The sequence below is a fragment of the Mustela lutreola genome, chromosome 17, assembly GCF_030435805.1.
Source record: "Mustela lutreola isolate mMusLut2 chromosome 17, mMusLut2.pri, whole genome shotgun sequence".
Taxonomy (NCBI): Eukaryota; Metazoa; Chordata; class Mammalia; order Carnivora; family Mustelidae; genus Mustela; species Mustela lutreola.
Window position 1 is genome coordinate 7442145 of NC_081306.1, and position 16677 is coordinate 7458821.

Consider the following 16677-nt stretch of genomic DNA (forward strand, 5'->3'; position numbering starts at 1 on the left):
CCGTGCTGAGCTTCCTGCTCAGCATGGAGTCTGCTTGTGTTTCTCTTTTCTTCCCACCACATGCTCTCTCTCTAAAATAAATAAAATAGATCTTTAAAAAAAATTCCACTTTAAAAAGTACACTCTGAGGGGCACCTGGGTGGCTCTGTCAATTAAGCAACCAGGTCTTGATTTCAGCCCAGGTCATGATCTCGGGATTGTGAGGCTAAGCCCTGTGTGGGGCTCTGCACCCAGCATGTAGTTTGTTGAGATTCTCTTTCTCCCACTACCCCTCCCCAACAACACTCTAAAAAAAATAAATAATAATTTATTATTATAAACAGAACAGTGTGGAGATTCCTCAAGAAATTAAAAATAGAACTTTCCTATGACCCTGGAATTGCACTCCTGGGTATTTACCCCAAAGATACAGATGTTGTGAAAAGAAGGGCCATCTGTACCCCAATGTTTATAGCAGCAATGGCCATGGTCGCCAAACTATGGAAAGAACCAAGATGCCCTTCAACGGACGAATGGATAAGGAAGATGTGGTCCATATACACTATGGAGTATTATGCTTCCATCAGAAAGGACGAATACCCAACTTTTGTAGCAACATGGACGGGACTGGAAGAGATTATGCTCAGTGAAATAAGTCAGAGAGAGTCAATTATCATATGGTTTCACTTATTTGTGAAGCATAACAAATATGGAGGACAAGGGGTGTTAGAGAGGAGAAGGGAGCTGGAGTAAATTGGAAGGGGAGGTGAATCATGAGAGACTATGGACCCTGAAAAACAATCTAAGGGGTTTGAAGTGGCGGGGGTGTGGAAGGTTGGGGTACCGGGTGGTGGGTATTATAGAGGGCACGGATTGCATGGAGCACTGGGCGTGGTGAAAAAATAATGAATACTGTTTTTTGAAAATAAATAAATTGAAAAAATTTTTTTTAAAAAAAGGATATGAACCATATGATCCTCTCAATAGATGGAGAAAAAGCATTTGACAAAGTATAGCACCCATTCTTGATTAAAAACCTTAAATAAAGTAGAAATAGAGGGAACATACCTCAACATCATAAAGGGCATAGATGAAAGACCTACAACAAATATTATCCTCAATGGGGAAAAACAGAACTTTTTCCTCTGTGGTCAGGAACAAGAAAAGGATATCCTCCCTCACCACTGTTATTTAACAAAGAACTGGAAGTACTAGCCTCAGCAATCAGACAACAGAAATAAAAGGAATCCAAATTGGTAAAGAAGAAGTCAAACTTTCTCTATTTGTAGATGCCATGATACTCTATGCAGAAAAACAAAAATATTACACCAAAAAGTTGCTAGAACTGATACCCAAATTCAGGAAAGTCATACAATACAAAATCAACATACAGAAATCTGTTGCATTTCTATACCTGAATAATGAAGCAGAAGGAAGAGAAATCAAGGAATCCATCCCGTTTACAACTGCAACAGAAACAATAAGATACCTAGGAATAATCCTAACCAAACAGGGAAAAGATCTATACTCTGAAAACTAGAGAACACTTATGAAAGAAATTGAAGAAGACACAAAGAAATGGAATAGCATTCCATGCTAATGGATTGAAAGACTGCCCATTGTTGAAATATCTATACTACACAAAGCAATCCACATATTTAATGCAGTCTCTATCAAAATACAATTAGCATTTCTCACAGAACTAAAATAAACAATCCTAAAATTTGTATGGAATCACAAAAGACAAGAATAGCCAAAGCAATCTTGTAAAAGAAAAGAAAATCTGGAGGCATCAAATTCTGGACTTCAAGCTGTATTAAAATGCTGTAGTCATCAAGACAGTAGGATACTGGCACAAAAATAGACACATAGATCAGTGGAACAGAACAGAGAAGCCAGAAATGAACTCACAACTGTATGGTCAACTAATCGTTGGCAATGCAGGAAAGGATAACCAATGGAAAGAAAGACAGTCTAACAAATGGGGTTGGGAAAACTGGACAGCAACATGCAGAAGAATGAAACTGGACCATTTTCTTACTCTATACACAAAAATAAACTCAAAATGGATGAAAGACCTAAATGTGAGACAGGAAACATTAAAATCCTCTAGGAGAGCAAAGGCAGCAACCTCTATAACATCAGCCATAGTAACTTACTAGAGACATCTCCAGAGACAAGGGAAACAAAAGCAAAAATGAACTACTGGGACTTCATTAGGATAAAAAGCTTCTGCACAGTGAAGGAAATAATCAACAAAACTAAAATGCAACCTTTGGAATAGGAAAAGATACTTGCAATGACATATTTGATAAAAGGTTACTACCCAAAATCTATATAGAACTTATCAAATTCAACAAATTCAAAAAACAAATAAGCCAGTTAGGAAATGGGGAGAAGACATGAATAGACACTTTTCCAAAGAGGATAGCCAGATGGCTAACAGACCTATGAAAAGATGTTAACATCACCTGAGCATCCCGGGAAATGCAAATCAAAACCAAAATGAGATACCACCTCACACGTCTAAATGGCTAAAATAAACAACACAAGAAACAACTGATTTTGGTGAGGATGTGGACAAAGGGGAACCCTTTTACACTGTTGGTGGGAATGCAAACTGATGCAGCCACTCTGGAAAACAGTATGGTGGTGCCTCAAAAAAGTTAAAAATAGAACTACCTTACAACCCAGCAAGTGCTTACTAGGTATTTATCCAAAGGATACAAAAATACTTGTTTAAAGGAGTACATGTACCCTGATGTTTACAGCAGCATTATCAACAATAGCCAAACTGTGAAAAGAGCCCAAATGGCAATCAGCTGAAGAATGGGTATAGATGATGTGGCATATATGTATAACAGAATATTACTCAGTCACCAAAAAGAATGCCATTTGTAATGACCAGGATGGAGCTAGAGTGTATCTTGCTAAGTAAAATAAGTCAGAGAAAGACAAATATATGATTTCACTTATATGGAACTTAATAAATAAAACTGATGAAAATAGGGGAAGGGAAACAAAAAACTACACAGAATAACTGAGGGCTGCTGGAGGGGAGGTAGGCTGAGGTTGTGTTAAATGAGTGATAGGTATTAGGAGGTCATTTTCTGTGATGAGCACTGGGTCTTATATGTAGTAAGGAATCACTGAATTCTACTCTTGAATCTAGTATTACACTATAGGTTAAGTGGAATTTAAATAAAATTTGAAAAATAAAATAAATAAATAAATGAACCTTAACTCCTTTTTAAAAACCCAAACACCTGGCTTATTAGTATACAGTGATGACATGAACGAAATTATTGCCTCATCTGAAATCTATCAGTTGCTATGAATTACAAGTGGATCACTCGAGCAAAGTGAGACTCTTCTGGGATAGTAGTGAATTTCTCCAGCTTAACAGGCAATTGGATTACAGAGATGTATGCACATATCAAAATTCAGCAAAACACACGCACACTCACAAAATTTAAGTGTTTCATCATAATAAGGTTTTACACAAAAGAAAATTATAGTTAATGATATTATCAAATTATTTAGTAAGAAGTATACTAACATCTAAAATTAATTTTGAGATGCCTAAAATTGGGATCAATAGACATGTGACAAGTGTGGCAAAATACAAAAATAGTAGAATCTAGTTGGTAGGTAAGGGTGCACAATCTTTCATCTTGGATGAATGTTTGAAATTTTTTAACTTAAATTCAATTAGCCAAGGGGAGCCTGGGTGGCTCAGTGGGTTAAAGCCTCTGCCTTCGGCTCAGGTCATGATCTCAGGGTCCTGGGATCAAGCCCTACATTGGGCTCTCTGCTCAGCGGGGAGCCTGCTTCTCCCCCTCTCTCTCTGCCTGCCTCTCTGCCTGCTTGTGATCTCTCTGTGTCAAATAAATAAATAAAATCTTTTTTAAAAAAATTCAATTAGCCAAGGTACAGTACATCATTGGTTTTTAAGATAACGTTCAATGATTCATCAGTTCAGTATAACACCCAGTGCTCATCACATCATGTACCCTCCTTAATGCCATCACCCAGTTACCCTATCCCCTCACCTATATCCCTTTCTGAAACCCTTAGTTTCTCAGAATCAAGAGTCTCATATGGTTGGTCTCCCTCTCTGATTCCATTCCGTTTCCCCCCCCATCCCTATTGTCCTCTGCACTATTCTTCATGTTCCACATATGAGTGAAACCATATGATAATTATCTTTCTCTGACTGACTTTATTTCATTCAGCATAATACCCTCTAGTTCCACCCATGTCGATGTAAATGCTAGATATTCATCCTTTCTGATGGCTGAATAATATCCCATTGTACATATATGTACCACTTCTTCTTTATCAATTCATCCATTGAAGGACATCTTGGCTCCTTCTGAAGTTGGCTATTGTGGACACTGCTGCTAGGGCTGTAGGGTGGCTCTATTTTTAACTTTTTGAGGAAGATCCATACTGTTTTCCAGAATAGCTGCACCAGCTTGGATTCCCACCAACAGCGTAAGAGTGTTCCCCTTTCTCCACATCCTTGCAATATTTGTTGTTTCCTATTTTGTTTGCCATTTTAACTGGCAAAAGGTGGTATCGCATTGTGGTTTTTATTTGTTATTTCCCTGATGACTAGTGATGTGGAGCATTTTTTCATGTGTCTATTGGCCACTTGTATGTCTTCTCTGGAGAAGTATCCATTCATGTCTTCCTCCCATTTTTGACTGGATTATTTGTTTTTTGGGTGTTGAGTTTGAGAAGTTCTTTATGGATCTTGGATACCAGCCCTTTATTTGTAATGTCATTTGCAAATATCTTCTCTCATTCTGTAGATTGCCTTTTAGTTTTGTTGACTGAAAAATTTTTAATATATATAATAATCCATTCATCAGAATATATATCAGATATTTTACAATGAAAACTATGTAAATTGAATTAGAATAATTTTCCTACAAAGGGGACAGGGGAATCAAAGTGAAAGTAAGACAAAAGAACAGGAAAGAATAAATGAGTAAGAATTGAAAATTAAAGGGCGTTTGCATTCACCAATGGGAATAATATATTATGAAGAAAAGGCATGTGAGATGCAAAAACAAATACTGATTTATAAACTTTGTAACAAATGTTCTGCACTTTAAGAAGAGTGTGAATTAATCAACAACTGTGTATATAACTTAAATAACAATGATGTCAATGTCAAGAGGGTACACAGAAGCTTCAGAGTTTGATGTATGGTATCTGTGATCAGGGTGACCCTAAAAACTTACCTGTAAGAATCGATAAGGTGGTAGTCTTTCCTGCTCCATTAGGACCCAGAAGAATAGTGATTTGACCCTCATATACATTGAAAGTTAAGTTTTTTACTGCTACGATGGTGTCCTTCTCCACTGTGAATTCCTGTGAAAATTTTTAAAAAGTACTAGCTTTCTGTTTATTATTACTGCTTATAAAGGGCAGGTATGTCTATCAACTATCCAGAAAAGAACAAAATGAAAGAACATTAATCTCAAAAGAAGAAAAAGCCAAAGCATTAAAAAGATAAAACTAAAAAATAAACAATATTTAAAGGCAATATATGCAGAGACCTTAAAAGTAGGTCTACAAAACTCCTCATCTCAGTCAGTCCCACTTCAGTCCAGCTACTGTCCTGAGGCTGATAACACCACAGTCTGCTTCTCTATGTCTTCCTGCTAAGTTCTAGAACTTCATGGTGGACACACATTATACTTTCCTTGAGGTACTCCAAACACTACTCATTAGCATACCTGAAAATGTATTCCTCATGCCACATTCCTTACCACAACCCACATAGATATAAAGAGAGAAACCTGAGACCGACCTACCTTACACACTTCCTTCTACCTCGTCTACTAAAACAAATCACTGCTAATCAATCTCTTCAGTCAACAAATATTTATTGTGGGCCCATACTTTGTGGCATACATTGTGTAAGGTACTATGAATACATTAATGAAGAAGACCAAAATAGCTCCTGCTCTCGTGACAGAAAAATTCCAGTAGGAGGAACACATAGAAATCAAAAACCTGTAAATGATTACCTATCGTAGTAACATTGGTAGATGGTGCTACTTTGTATAAAATAGTCAAGTAAAGCTCCTTGAAGTCATATAGCTTTTCTGATTAGGTTCAGAGGTATAATTTAGGGATTCATCTGTTGCATATAACACCTAGTGCTCATTACAACCAGTGCCCTATCCAGTTATTCCATCCCCCACCCCATGTCCCCTCCAGCAGTCCTCAGTTTGTTTCCTAGAGTTCAGCATCTCTTCTGGTTTGCCTCTCTCTCAATTTTCATCCTATTTTATTTTTCCTTCATTTCCTCTATGTTTATCTGTTTTGTTTCCTAAATTTCACATATGAATGACATCATATGGTATTTATCTTTCTCTGACTTACTTCACTTAATGTAATACCCTCTAGTTTCATCCATGACATTGCAAATGGCAAGATTTCATTCTTTTATATGGCTGAGTAAAATTCCAGTGTGTGTGTGTGTGTATACACACACACACCACATGTATTTTGCCTTTTAGTTAACTGTTTCCTTGGCTGTGCAAAAGCTTTCTACCCTGATGAAGTCCTAATAGTTCATTTTTTAAAGTCTCTATTTTAAATTTTTTTCTTTTTTTATTTTTTCAGTGTTCCAAGATTCAATGTTTATGCACATACCCAGTGCTCCATGCAATATGTGCCCTCCTTAATACCCACCACCAGGCCCTCCCAACCCTTACCCCCCTCCCCTCCAAAACCCTCAGATTGTTTCTCAGAGTCCACAGTCTCTCATGCTTCATCACCCCCTCCAATTTCCCAACTCACTTCTCCTCTCCTTCTCCCAGTGTCCTCTGTTATTCCTTATGCTCCACAAGTAAGTGAAACCATATGACACATAGATATATGTGTCTGTTTAACTTATTTCACTCAGCATAATCTCCTCCAGTCCTGTCCATGTTGATACAAAAGTTGGGTATTCATCCTTTCTGATGGAGGCATAAAACTCTATCATATATATGGACCATATCTTCTTTATCCATTCGTCTGCTGAAGGGCATCTTGGCTCTCTCCACAGTCTGGCAACTGTGGCCATTGCTGCTATGAACATTGGGGTAAAGATGGCCCTTCTGTTCACTATCTCTGTATCTTTGGGGTAAATTTAAAAAATTTTTTTATTATGTTCAGTTCATTTTTGCTTTTGTTTCCCTTGCCTTTGGAGATGTGTCCAGCAGGCAGGAAGGAAAAGGAAGGGGAGTGGGAGTGTATGATACTGGGCCTGGGTAGTATTCTGAGTGCTTTTATGTATTCCCCAGACTAATCACCTCTGAGAGCAGACAGAGTCTGTGGGCGATGAAAAGTCATTGCGGTGAGGGAGAAGAGGTTGCTTCCTGTGTTCTCTTCTGGAATTTTGATGGATTCCTGTCTCATATTTAGGTCTTTCTTCCTTTTTTTTTTTTTTTTTTTTTTTTTGTATGGTGTAGGAAGTGCTTCAGTTTCATTCTTCGGCATGTGTCCCATTTTCCCAACACCATTTGTTGAAAAGACTGTCTTCTTTCCATTGGATATCATTTCCTGCTTTGTTGAAGATTAGTTGGCCATAGAGCTGAGGGTCCATTTCTGGGCTCTCTATTCTGTTCCATTGATCTATGTGTCTGTTTTTGTGCCATTACATACTCTCTTGATGATTACAGCTTTGCAATACAGCTTGAAGTCCAGAATTTCATACCTTCAGCTCTGCTTCTCTTTTTCAGGATTGCTTTGGCTATTCGAGGTCTTTTCCAGTTCCATACAAATTTTAGGATTGTTTGTTCTAGTGCTGTGAAAAAAATGCTGATGGTATTTTGAAAGGGATTGCACTGAATTTGTAGATTGCTTTGGGTAGCACAGATATTTTAACATGTGTTCTTCCAATCTATGAGCATGGAATGCTTTTCCATTTTTTGTGTCTTCCTCAATTTCTTTCATAAGTGTTCTCCAGGGGTGCCTGGTGGCTCAGTTGTTAAGCAACTGCCTTTGGCTCAGGTCATGACCCCAAGGTCCTAGATCAGACCCCACATCAGGCACCCTGCTCAGTGCTTGTCCCTCTCCTTCTGCCTGCCACTCGCCTTGCTTATGCTCCTGCTCTCTCGCTCTCTCTGTCAAATAAGTAAATAACATCTTTAACCATGGGGGCACCTGGGTGGCTCAGTGGGTTGAGCCGCTGCCTTCGGCTCAGGTCATGATCTCAGGGTCCTGGGATCGGGTCCCGCATCGGGCTCTCTGCTCAGCAGGGAGCCTGCCTCCTCCTCTCTCTCTCTCTGCCTGCCTCTCTGCCTACTTGTGATCTCTGTCAAATAAATAAAATCTTAAAAAAAAAAAAAATAAGCGTTCTCCAGTTTTCAGAGTACAGATCTTTTACCTATTTGGTTAGGTTTATTCCCAGGTCTCTTACTGGTTTTTGTGCAAATGAAAATGGGATCAATTCCTTGATTTCTCTTTCTTCTGCCTCATTGTTAGTGAATAGAAATATAACTAACTGTTGTGCATCGATTTATATCCTGTGGCTCTGCTGAATTCCTGTATCAGTTCTAGCAATTCTGGGGTGGAATCTTTTAGGTTTTCTACACGGAATATCATGTTGTCTACAAAGAGTGAGTCTGACTTCTTCCTTGTCAATTTGGATGCCTTTCATTTCTTTTTGTTGTCTATTGCTGAGGCTAGGACTTCCTGTACCATGTTAAACAACAGTGGTGAGAGTGGACATCCCTGTCATGTTCCTGACCTTAGAGGGAAAGCTCTCAGTTTTTCTCCATTGAGGATGATATTCACTGTGGGGTTTTCATATATGGCTTTTATGGTATTGAGGTATGTACCATCTATCCCTACACTTCAGAAAGTTTTTATCAAGAAAGGATGCTGTATTTTGTCAAATGCTTTTTCTGCATCTATTGATAGGACCGTATGGTTCTTACCCTTTCTTTTATTAATGTGGTGTATCATATTGATTGATCTATGGATGTTGAATCAGGCTTGCAGCCCAGGAATAAATCCCCCTTTGTCATGGTGAATAATCCTTTAAATGTTGCCCATTGGATCCTATTAGCTAGTACCTTGTTGAGAAATTTTGCATCCAGAATATTGGTCTGTAATTCTACTTTTTGGTAGGGTCTATGTCCAGTTTTGGGATCAAGGTAATTCTGGTCTTATGAAAAGTGTTTGGAAATATTCCTTCCATTTCTATTTTTTTGAAACAGCTTCAGAAGAACATGTATTAATTCTTTAAATGTTTTGTAGAATTTCACAGGGAGGCTATCTGGCCCTGGACTTTTGTTTGGAGATTTTGATTATTGATTCCATTTCTTTGTTGGTTATGGGTCTGTTCAGGTTGTCTATTTCCTCCTGTTCAGTCTGGTAGTTTGTATGTTTCTAGGAATGCCTCCATTTCTTCCAGATTCCTCCATTTCATTTTTTGCAAGTAATTGCTCATATAATATAACAAAAAGCTGTACTAAGAGCAACGTTTATAGCAACAAAGGCCTACATAGGGGCACTTAATTGATCCAAATAAACTAATATATCCAGGAACACCTCCTCACCAAACGTTTGGACAAAAGAGAATTCAGCCAAATAGTCTAATGCATAATTGGTAGAACAAGTAAAACCATAACTGTAAACATAAATTAATATTTACGCATCAAATCATCATGGTCCCAGCTAGACATTAGCTCTTATAGTGGGAATACTGTAAAAGACACCATTATCATAATACAAAGCTGTATTCCATTCTGAAGAAATGATAAATACATGGATTTTTACTTTATTTGCACATCTTTCATTTTTATTTTGTCAATGAATGTGCTGAATACAACTTTTATTAACATCTTATGGTGGGGAGGTAGGACCATAGCCAGTGAAAACATTTACTATACACCATCAACTAACTTTCTGTGCATTGGGGAAAAGAGACTTAGAAAACAGTACCTTGTATAGATGTTGGATCCTAATACCAGCCACCAAATCAACAGGCTCTTCTTCAAAATAATCACTTTTAATTGTGTCAATAATTCGTTTATCTTCTTTATACTTAACGCTTAAAGCTTTACCAAACCAGTAGGACTTCTAAGAAAAGACCAAAACCATAGTCATCAGGATGTCAGTAAAATGATGTCAATGAAAAATGAAACGCTCTTAACACTTTGGCTCATTTCACTTTGGTTTCAAGATGGGTTGAACCACATACATTGAAACAAAATTGAAAGCAAACTACCTAGAATGTGAACTTCTACACAGTAAGCACAAAACCTGTTATTTAAAAGCTCACTGTCCAAGAAGAAAAACAAAATAAAATCTACTTAAAAATGGTTTGGCAAAAAGCATTCTATCACTCTAAGTTGAGTGTTTTTATTTGGACATGCAGTATACAGATAGATACCTGGAGATTCCTTAAATATTTTCATGAGTCTGTGAGTTCAAAATTCTTTTTCATAAAAATACTTCTAAAAATATATTATTCATCTTTCTATTGCATTGATATCTTCATTGGTGGTATAAAAGAAATGTTGCATAAAATGCCTGGTGCTTTAATGCTAATCAAATTAGTAACATAAAAGTGTACTAAGCAATCACCATCCTCTTCACCACTAGACACAGTAATAAATCAATTTATTTCACTTAATTGTGTCTTTTATGAAAAAGTAAAAATTAGTTATTAAGTTTCATTTCTTGAATATGATACTTTAAATATTCTGTGTGATGAAATGGGAAATATGAATAAAGCATTTCTATAGCAAATGAAAATATAATGGAAGCTCTAAGAAAAATTACTTGTGTCATTTGAGTTGTGAACTAGCCACTTTTTTCATGGAATCCACTTTTTTCTGAAAGAATGACAGATACAAAAATTATGGTTCTTTAGATTTGGATATCTAGCAGACATTTTCTTGAAAATTAATGAAGACCCTAAAAAGGAAGGAAGCCATTGAAGGTGCTGAAAGGATTTAAGTTCGCTGGTTAGCTTTCTATAAAAGACCAACTGTAAAGGCCCTTGTTAGCAATCCTGTCGGGACCTCTCTCACTCTTAAGAGCTTTTACTGTATATTCACTTAGTAAACTTCTATCACTTTACCCATGAAAAAAAGAAAATTAATGGAGAAATCTTATTACTTAAAAGAAAGGAACTGACAATACTTGCTGCTAATGATGTAACTGGAACTTTCAAGTGAAAACTAGAATTTTGAAAAACTGATACCTACTCTTGCGTGACAAATTTATAATTCTTGAAAACTATCATAACATCATGTTGATATTAATAAATGATGCTTTGATAATGTATGATGAAATGTGTCATCACTTGGAAGGTTTGTATTGATGAACCAATATTTTTCAAATAACCAAAATATGATGTTACAAATTTATGCATGGTTAAAGATCTATCAGATCACAAGATACACCAATGAATATTATTATGAAACAGAATAAGAAATGCTTGTTAATGTGTTTTCAGATTCCAAACTTCAACTACCTGGTAGAAAATTATCATTAGTCTTGACACAGCAAATACCCAAATTTGTTAAAAAGGCTACTGATATACTCCTCATCTTTCAACTACGTATCTGCGTGAGGTTTTATTTTCTCCATATATTTCAAGCAAAAAAACATAATGCAAAAAATTAAAAGCAGAAATACGCTCTCCAATGAGAATCTAGTTATTTTATTAAGTAAATATAAAAAATATTTGAAAAAAATTATAAAACAGGACACTCTTCAAATATTTTTAAATTTTGAAAAAAAGCTATTTATCCCCAAAATCCTGACCTCAACATGCAATGCATTTATTAGTAATATATTTAAATAAGTTGACAAATATTTTTTAAATTTCTTTTAATTTCTAAATATGGTTAATATTGATAGATAAAACCCATATTAATCACAGCTCTTTGGGGTGCTCAATAATTTTTAGGAGTATAAAGGATTTCTGAGACTAAGAGTTTGGGAACCATTCACTTTGAACCACAGAACAATAAAAAAGTAGACTGCAAATAGACTAAGATAGAGATGCTTCTCACTTTGCTGTGGCTTTGATTCTAAGTAATTTGGGCTAATAGTAGAAAAAAAGCAGGTGCTGATAAACCAGATATGAGACACAATTCATTTCGCCCTCACTAGGATCTAAGGGCACCACCACACATTCACTCAGACAGGTGATTTTTTTTTCCTGTAGAAAGCTATCTGATTCTATTGCACATGTCACAAAGTTGACTTGTAATGGTTTTAGTTCAGAAAGAATAAAAACTGTATTAGTATCATAAGACTGGAGAACCACAGAGAGGGTGTTTAAGGTAACAACGTTCACTGTTTAACAAACTAAATACATAAGAACTGGGGTTTCTCTCAATGATAGAATCATTAGAACTTACCTGCACAAAGAAATACCAAGGCTTGGGCACACCATACCTCCCTGGAAAGACAGCATCCATATACCAGGCCATAAGGCCAAACAAGGCAGCATCAAATAAAAGCATTCCCATAATATGGACAAAACGCAGATCATCATCTGGGCTCACTGGTGACTGGATGTTATCCCACTGGACACCATATTCTGAAACATAATAGTAGACAGTTACCTGAGGTGCCCAACTGTGACTAGAACAAACTTATCCAGCTACTTCATCATTAAACAATAAGAAAGTATTGGTATTCTCTGAAGACAGGTACTGTCTGTTTGCTATTCACTGATACTTTGAAATTCAGGCTGTCCAAGACGATAATAAAGTAAGTAATGAAACAATTTGCCTCTTTCTACAGCCAAACTCAACTAAAAGTTAGTAGTGACTGAAACAAAAATAGTCACAAAAAGTCCATAAAGTAAGCTTTAAAGCCATAAACAGACCTACTGGTTGTGATGGCGGCCCTATTACTCCATTCTCTTTCATGTGAATCTCCACCGAAATAACCAGCAAGATATATACATTTGGAAATACATTCATAAATACAAAAACAAGGTTTGGCTTCTAGTTTCAAGTCTGGCCTGTAAGGAATGCAGGAATCACCGCTCCATCCTAACAAGAAGTAAAAAGGTGAACTGAAATTCTTCTTAGATCTATTAGAGACATGAGGTCACAAGGCAAACCACTGCCCCCACAACTGGAGAGACAGACAGGCAGGCACAGAGAATTTAATGAAACAAACTTCAAGCAAAAACCTCCAAGGGAATGAGAACTGGGGTAGGAAAACCTAAACTATAACTGATGAATTGCCAAACCCAGGGTAAACAAGCCTGAGGGTTAAATATTCCACGGGATCAAGTCATTGAGGCTTTTGCAAGTTTTACCTTTGGGAGCCCTGCCAATTCCTTACAGTGAATATCAGAGAAAAATCCCCTCATACTCTTAGGAGGGAGAGGGAAAGAGCTATTTGGAAATGTTCCTGTGCACTTCATTCCTAATCAGGCCTTTCTTCATAAGAAACTATCTTACCAGAGCCTAACTCACCTAGGGGAAGGTAAATACCTAACTCTAGTTCCCTCGAGCCATCCTGCCCCATCTAAGCAGGGCAAAAAACTGAGAAGCACTAATGGAGTTCATAGTCCAAGGGTACAAACTTACCAAGTGATTGAAGCCAAGTCATAGAGCTACATATCTTATCTCTACATCGCTAAAGGCCTATTTACTGTGTGGTTCCTTTTACCCAGTACTCCATGGCCACCTTTTTTTTTTTTTAACTGCTTATAAGGGATTCACTTTATTTTCATTATTTTTTTATGTTAATATTTGATTTGATTTATTTAATTTGAGAGAGACAGAACGAAAGTGGGAAGGGGAGAGGGAGAGAAAGAATCCTAAGCAGATTCCCTGCTAAGCACAGAGCCTGACGGGGGTCTCAGTCTCAGGATCCTAAGATCATGACCTGAGCTGCAATCAAGAGTCAGACACTTAACTGACTGAGGACCCAGCTGCCCCCCTCTTGTCCATCTTACAACAAAAAATTATCAGGCATACTGAAGGTCAAAGAACCTAGGTTGAAGAGAGTGAACAAGCATCTGAATTAGACTTTGATAGAACAAAGATTTTAGGATCATCAGACCAGGAATTTCTAAAAAAAACTGTGATTAACATGGTAAGTGCTTTTATTTGATAGGGAGAGATACAGTGAGAGAGGGAACACAAGCAGGGGGAGTGGGAGAGGGAGAAGCAGGCGTCCTGTCAAGCAGAGAGCCCAATGTGGGGCTCCATCCTAGGACTCTGAGATCATGATCTGAGCTGAAGGCAGAGCTTAACGAATGAGCCACCCAGGCACCCCATGGTAAGTGCTTTAATGGAAGAAATATACAACATGCAAGACCAGATGGATAATGTGTGCAGAGAGATGGAAATTCTAAGAAAGAATAAAAAAGAAATGCCAGAGTCCTTGGTGTAAAAGCTACAGGAGAGGATGGGGCAGCGACAATGATGGACAGAAAGGTAAGAGAGAGAAGTAAAAAAAAGCCACATCTAACTGCAGGCTATGGAGTAACCAGGGAAAGTTCCAGTCACAGTGCTGAGAAGTGACCAGCTGAATGAGAAGCCGCAGACCTCCAAGTCTGGGTGTGGGGTCAGATGACAAAGAAAGAATTAGCCGTATTCATTCAACTTGGATCAAGTACACCCAAATTAAAGAAACTTCCAATTCTGGCTCCACAAACCCGTAAGTGGCAGCAGCTTTAAATGAAGGTGAAGGCAGAGAACCAGAGGACATGCTTCCTGAAACTGTGAAAATATTGGAGGGGATACACCAACATCAATATATTGGACCTAACTCCTTCAAGAGAGGAAAAGGAGGGTTTCCTGATAACCAACTATGGAACTGAAATATAAAAATCTCTTCTTGGAAAGGTCCATGACCAAGACAATTAAAATCAGGTTGTGAGGTGGGTACAAAGTGAAAAAGGATCAGTTTCCTGTGTCTAAGACTATCTTTGGAGCCGCTTTTCTTTGTAAAGGTTAAGTGCTACACAAATACATGGATTTGAGTACATGGAATTTGAATACACAGATACATGGATTTCAGGGATAAGACATTTGTTAATTTTGTAGTTTCCCATGATTCATATACAAAGATTACATATAATGAAAAAAACAGAAATGGTACCTTTTAAGAAGTGCTTTTTTTTGTTAGGCACAACTATTAGCACACTGACTGGAAAGCAAAAAGTTGCTATTTAAACTGCAAGCAGGTGCACCTGGGTAGCTCAGTTGCTAAGCATCTGCCTTTGGCTCAGGTCATAAACCCAGGGTCCTGAGATTGAGCCTAGACACAGGCTCCCTGCTCAGCGGGGAGCCTGCTTCTCCCTCTGATTGCAGCTCTCCCTGCCTGTGCTCTCTCTCTCTTGCTGACAAATAAATTAAATCTTGAAAAAAAAAAACAAAAAACCCTGCAAGCAATTACTCCCTAACTTAACTCCTTCATTATCTAAACTGTCTGGCTTCCAGGAACTGCCTTATACAGAAAGAGAATTGCACTGAAAGGAAAATGTTACTGGGCTATTAACTAAATGTGTATTTAGATAATATTAAAACACAGCTTTTTTCCCATGAGCATTTGTTTTGCTTCAAGTTATTATAAACATGGCATCGCTTTGTTAGTAGCTACAGATGCTTCTTTAGAAATTTTTTTTTTTTAATTTTATGTAGACTACTGAGTATTTGAAAGGGCCCACTTCATCTTGATGGGTCATGTCTACCTTCATTAGTCTCCAAAGAATAACCATTTGCTGCCAAATTAAATCAGTATTTTCAATGGGCTTTTCTCAATTTTTATTATTAATGCTACTTACTTGAGGCAAATCATAAGGAAATTGCTTCTTTTAAAATACAAACTACCACCTAAACTTTTAGGGTACGTATTGCTTAATATTTGGTTGACTTTAACTTTTAAAAGGTATAAACACCAAAAAATTATATACTGTATGAAAATAGAAAATAAGAAAATGTACTTTCTATAACTTTGTCAAAGCACTTAAGTTACTAACTTGCAAAACCCAATTTGAATTGAACTTAATACAGGATTTGTTACTACTATACTCCATATGTAGATTAAAAATACATATACTAAAAAATGGACACTCAAAACACTTTAGGTACTAAAAATAGAATATAAGTAAATGCATCTTTAAATGCTTTATGGAATCTCTGACCATGTATACTTTGTTATATCTGTGTGTTGTAGGGTAGTCTGAGTTTTTCTGTTTTTTTTTAAATTTTTATATTGTATATGAACTCCTATTGAATGTGATAGTTAAACACATAGTTAAAGACAAAACAAACATACTACATAATGATTTCCCTGAGAACCCCTTTAATGTTAATTTTGGAGGCAGCTTTTAGACTATTTTGTTGGTGGTGACTATTACTTTTTTACTAGGCAATGACACCAGAGGAGCAGGCTCTATACGTTCTTACACTATGTACACTTGCATTTAGAATGAGCCCCCAGGAAATAATGGAAATGTATATAGAACTATTCGTTCCTACTTATGTGATTTAATTATATCAGGATATATGAACTGAACTCTAATGTAGACAAACTTTCCATTTTATTCCCTTTTACCGTTTGTGTTAAAATAACGTCCCTCTCCTACATATTCTTTTCTTGACCCAGATGCACTGTTAATGGGACAGTAAACTGATACAGCCACTACAGAAAGCAGTAGAAGTTCCTCAAAAATTTAGAACATATGATTCAGCA

At 36.9% G+C, this 16677-nt stretch overlaps 1 protein-coding gene across 1 annotated transcript in view; it reads right to left on the reverse strand.

Moving 5' to 3' along the window:
• LOC131819920 (phospholipid-transporting ATPase ABCA3-like) overlaps positions 1–16677 on the reverse strand; it is a 148788-nt gene that overhangs the window by 68851 nt on the left and 63260 nt on the right. Inside the window, exons 10-12 of the mRNA XM_059155338.1 lie at positions 12372–12553; positions 9937–10074; positions 5232–5361 (exon numbers count right to left, since the gene is read on the reverse strand). Coding sequence (XP_059011321.1) covers positions 5232–5361; positions 9937–10074; positions 12372–12553 — 450 coding nt within the window. The remainder of the gene's footprint in view (positions 1–5231; positions 5362–9936; positions 10075–12371; positions 12554–16677) is intronic.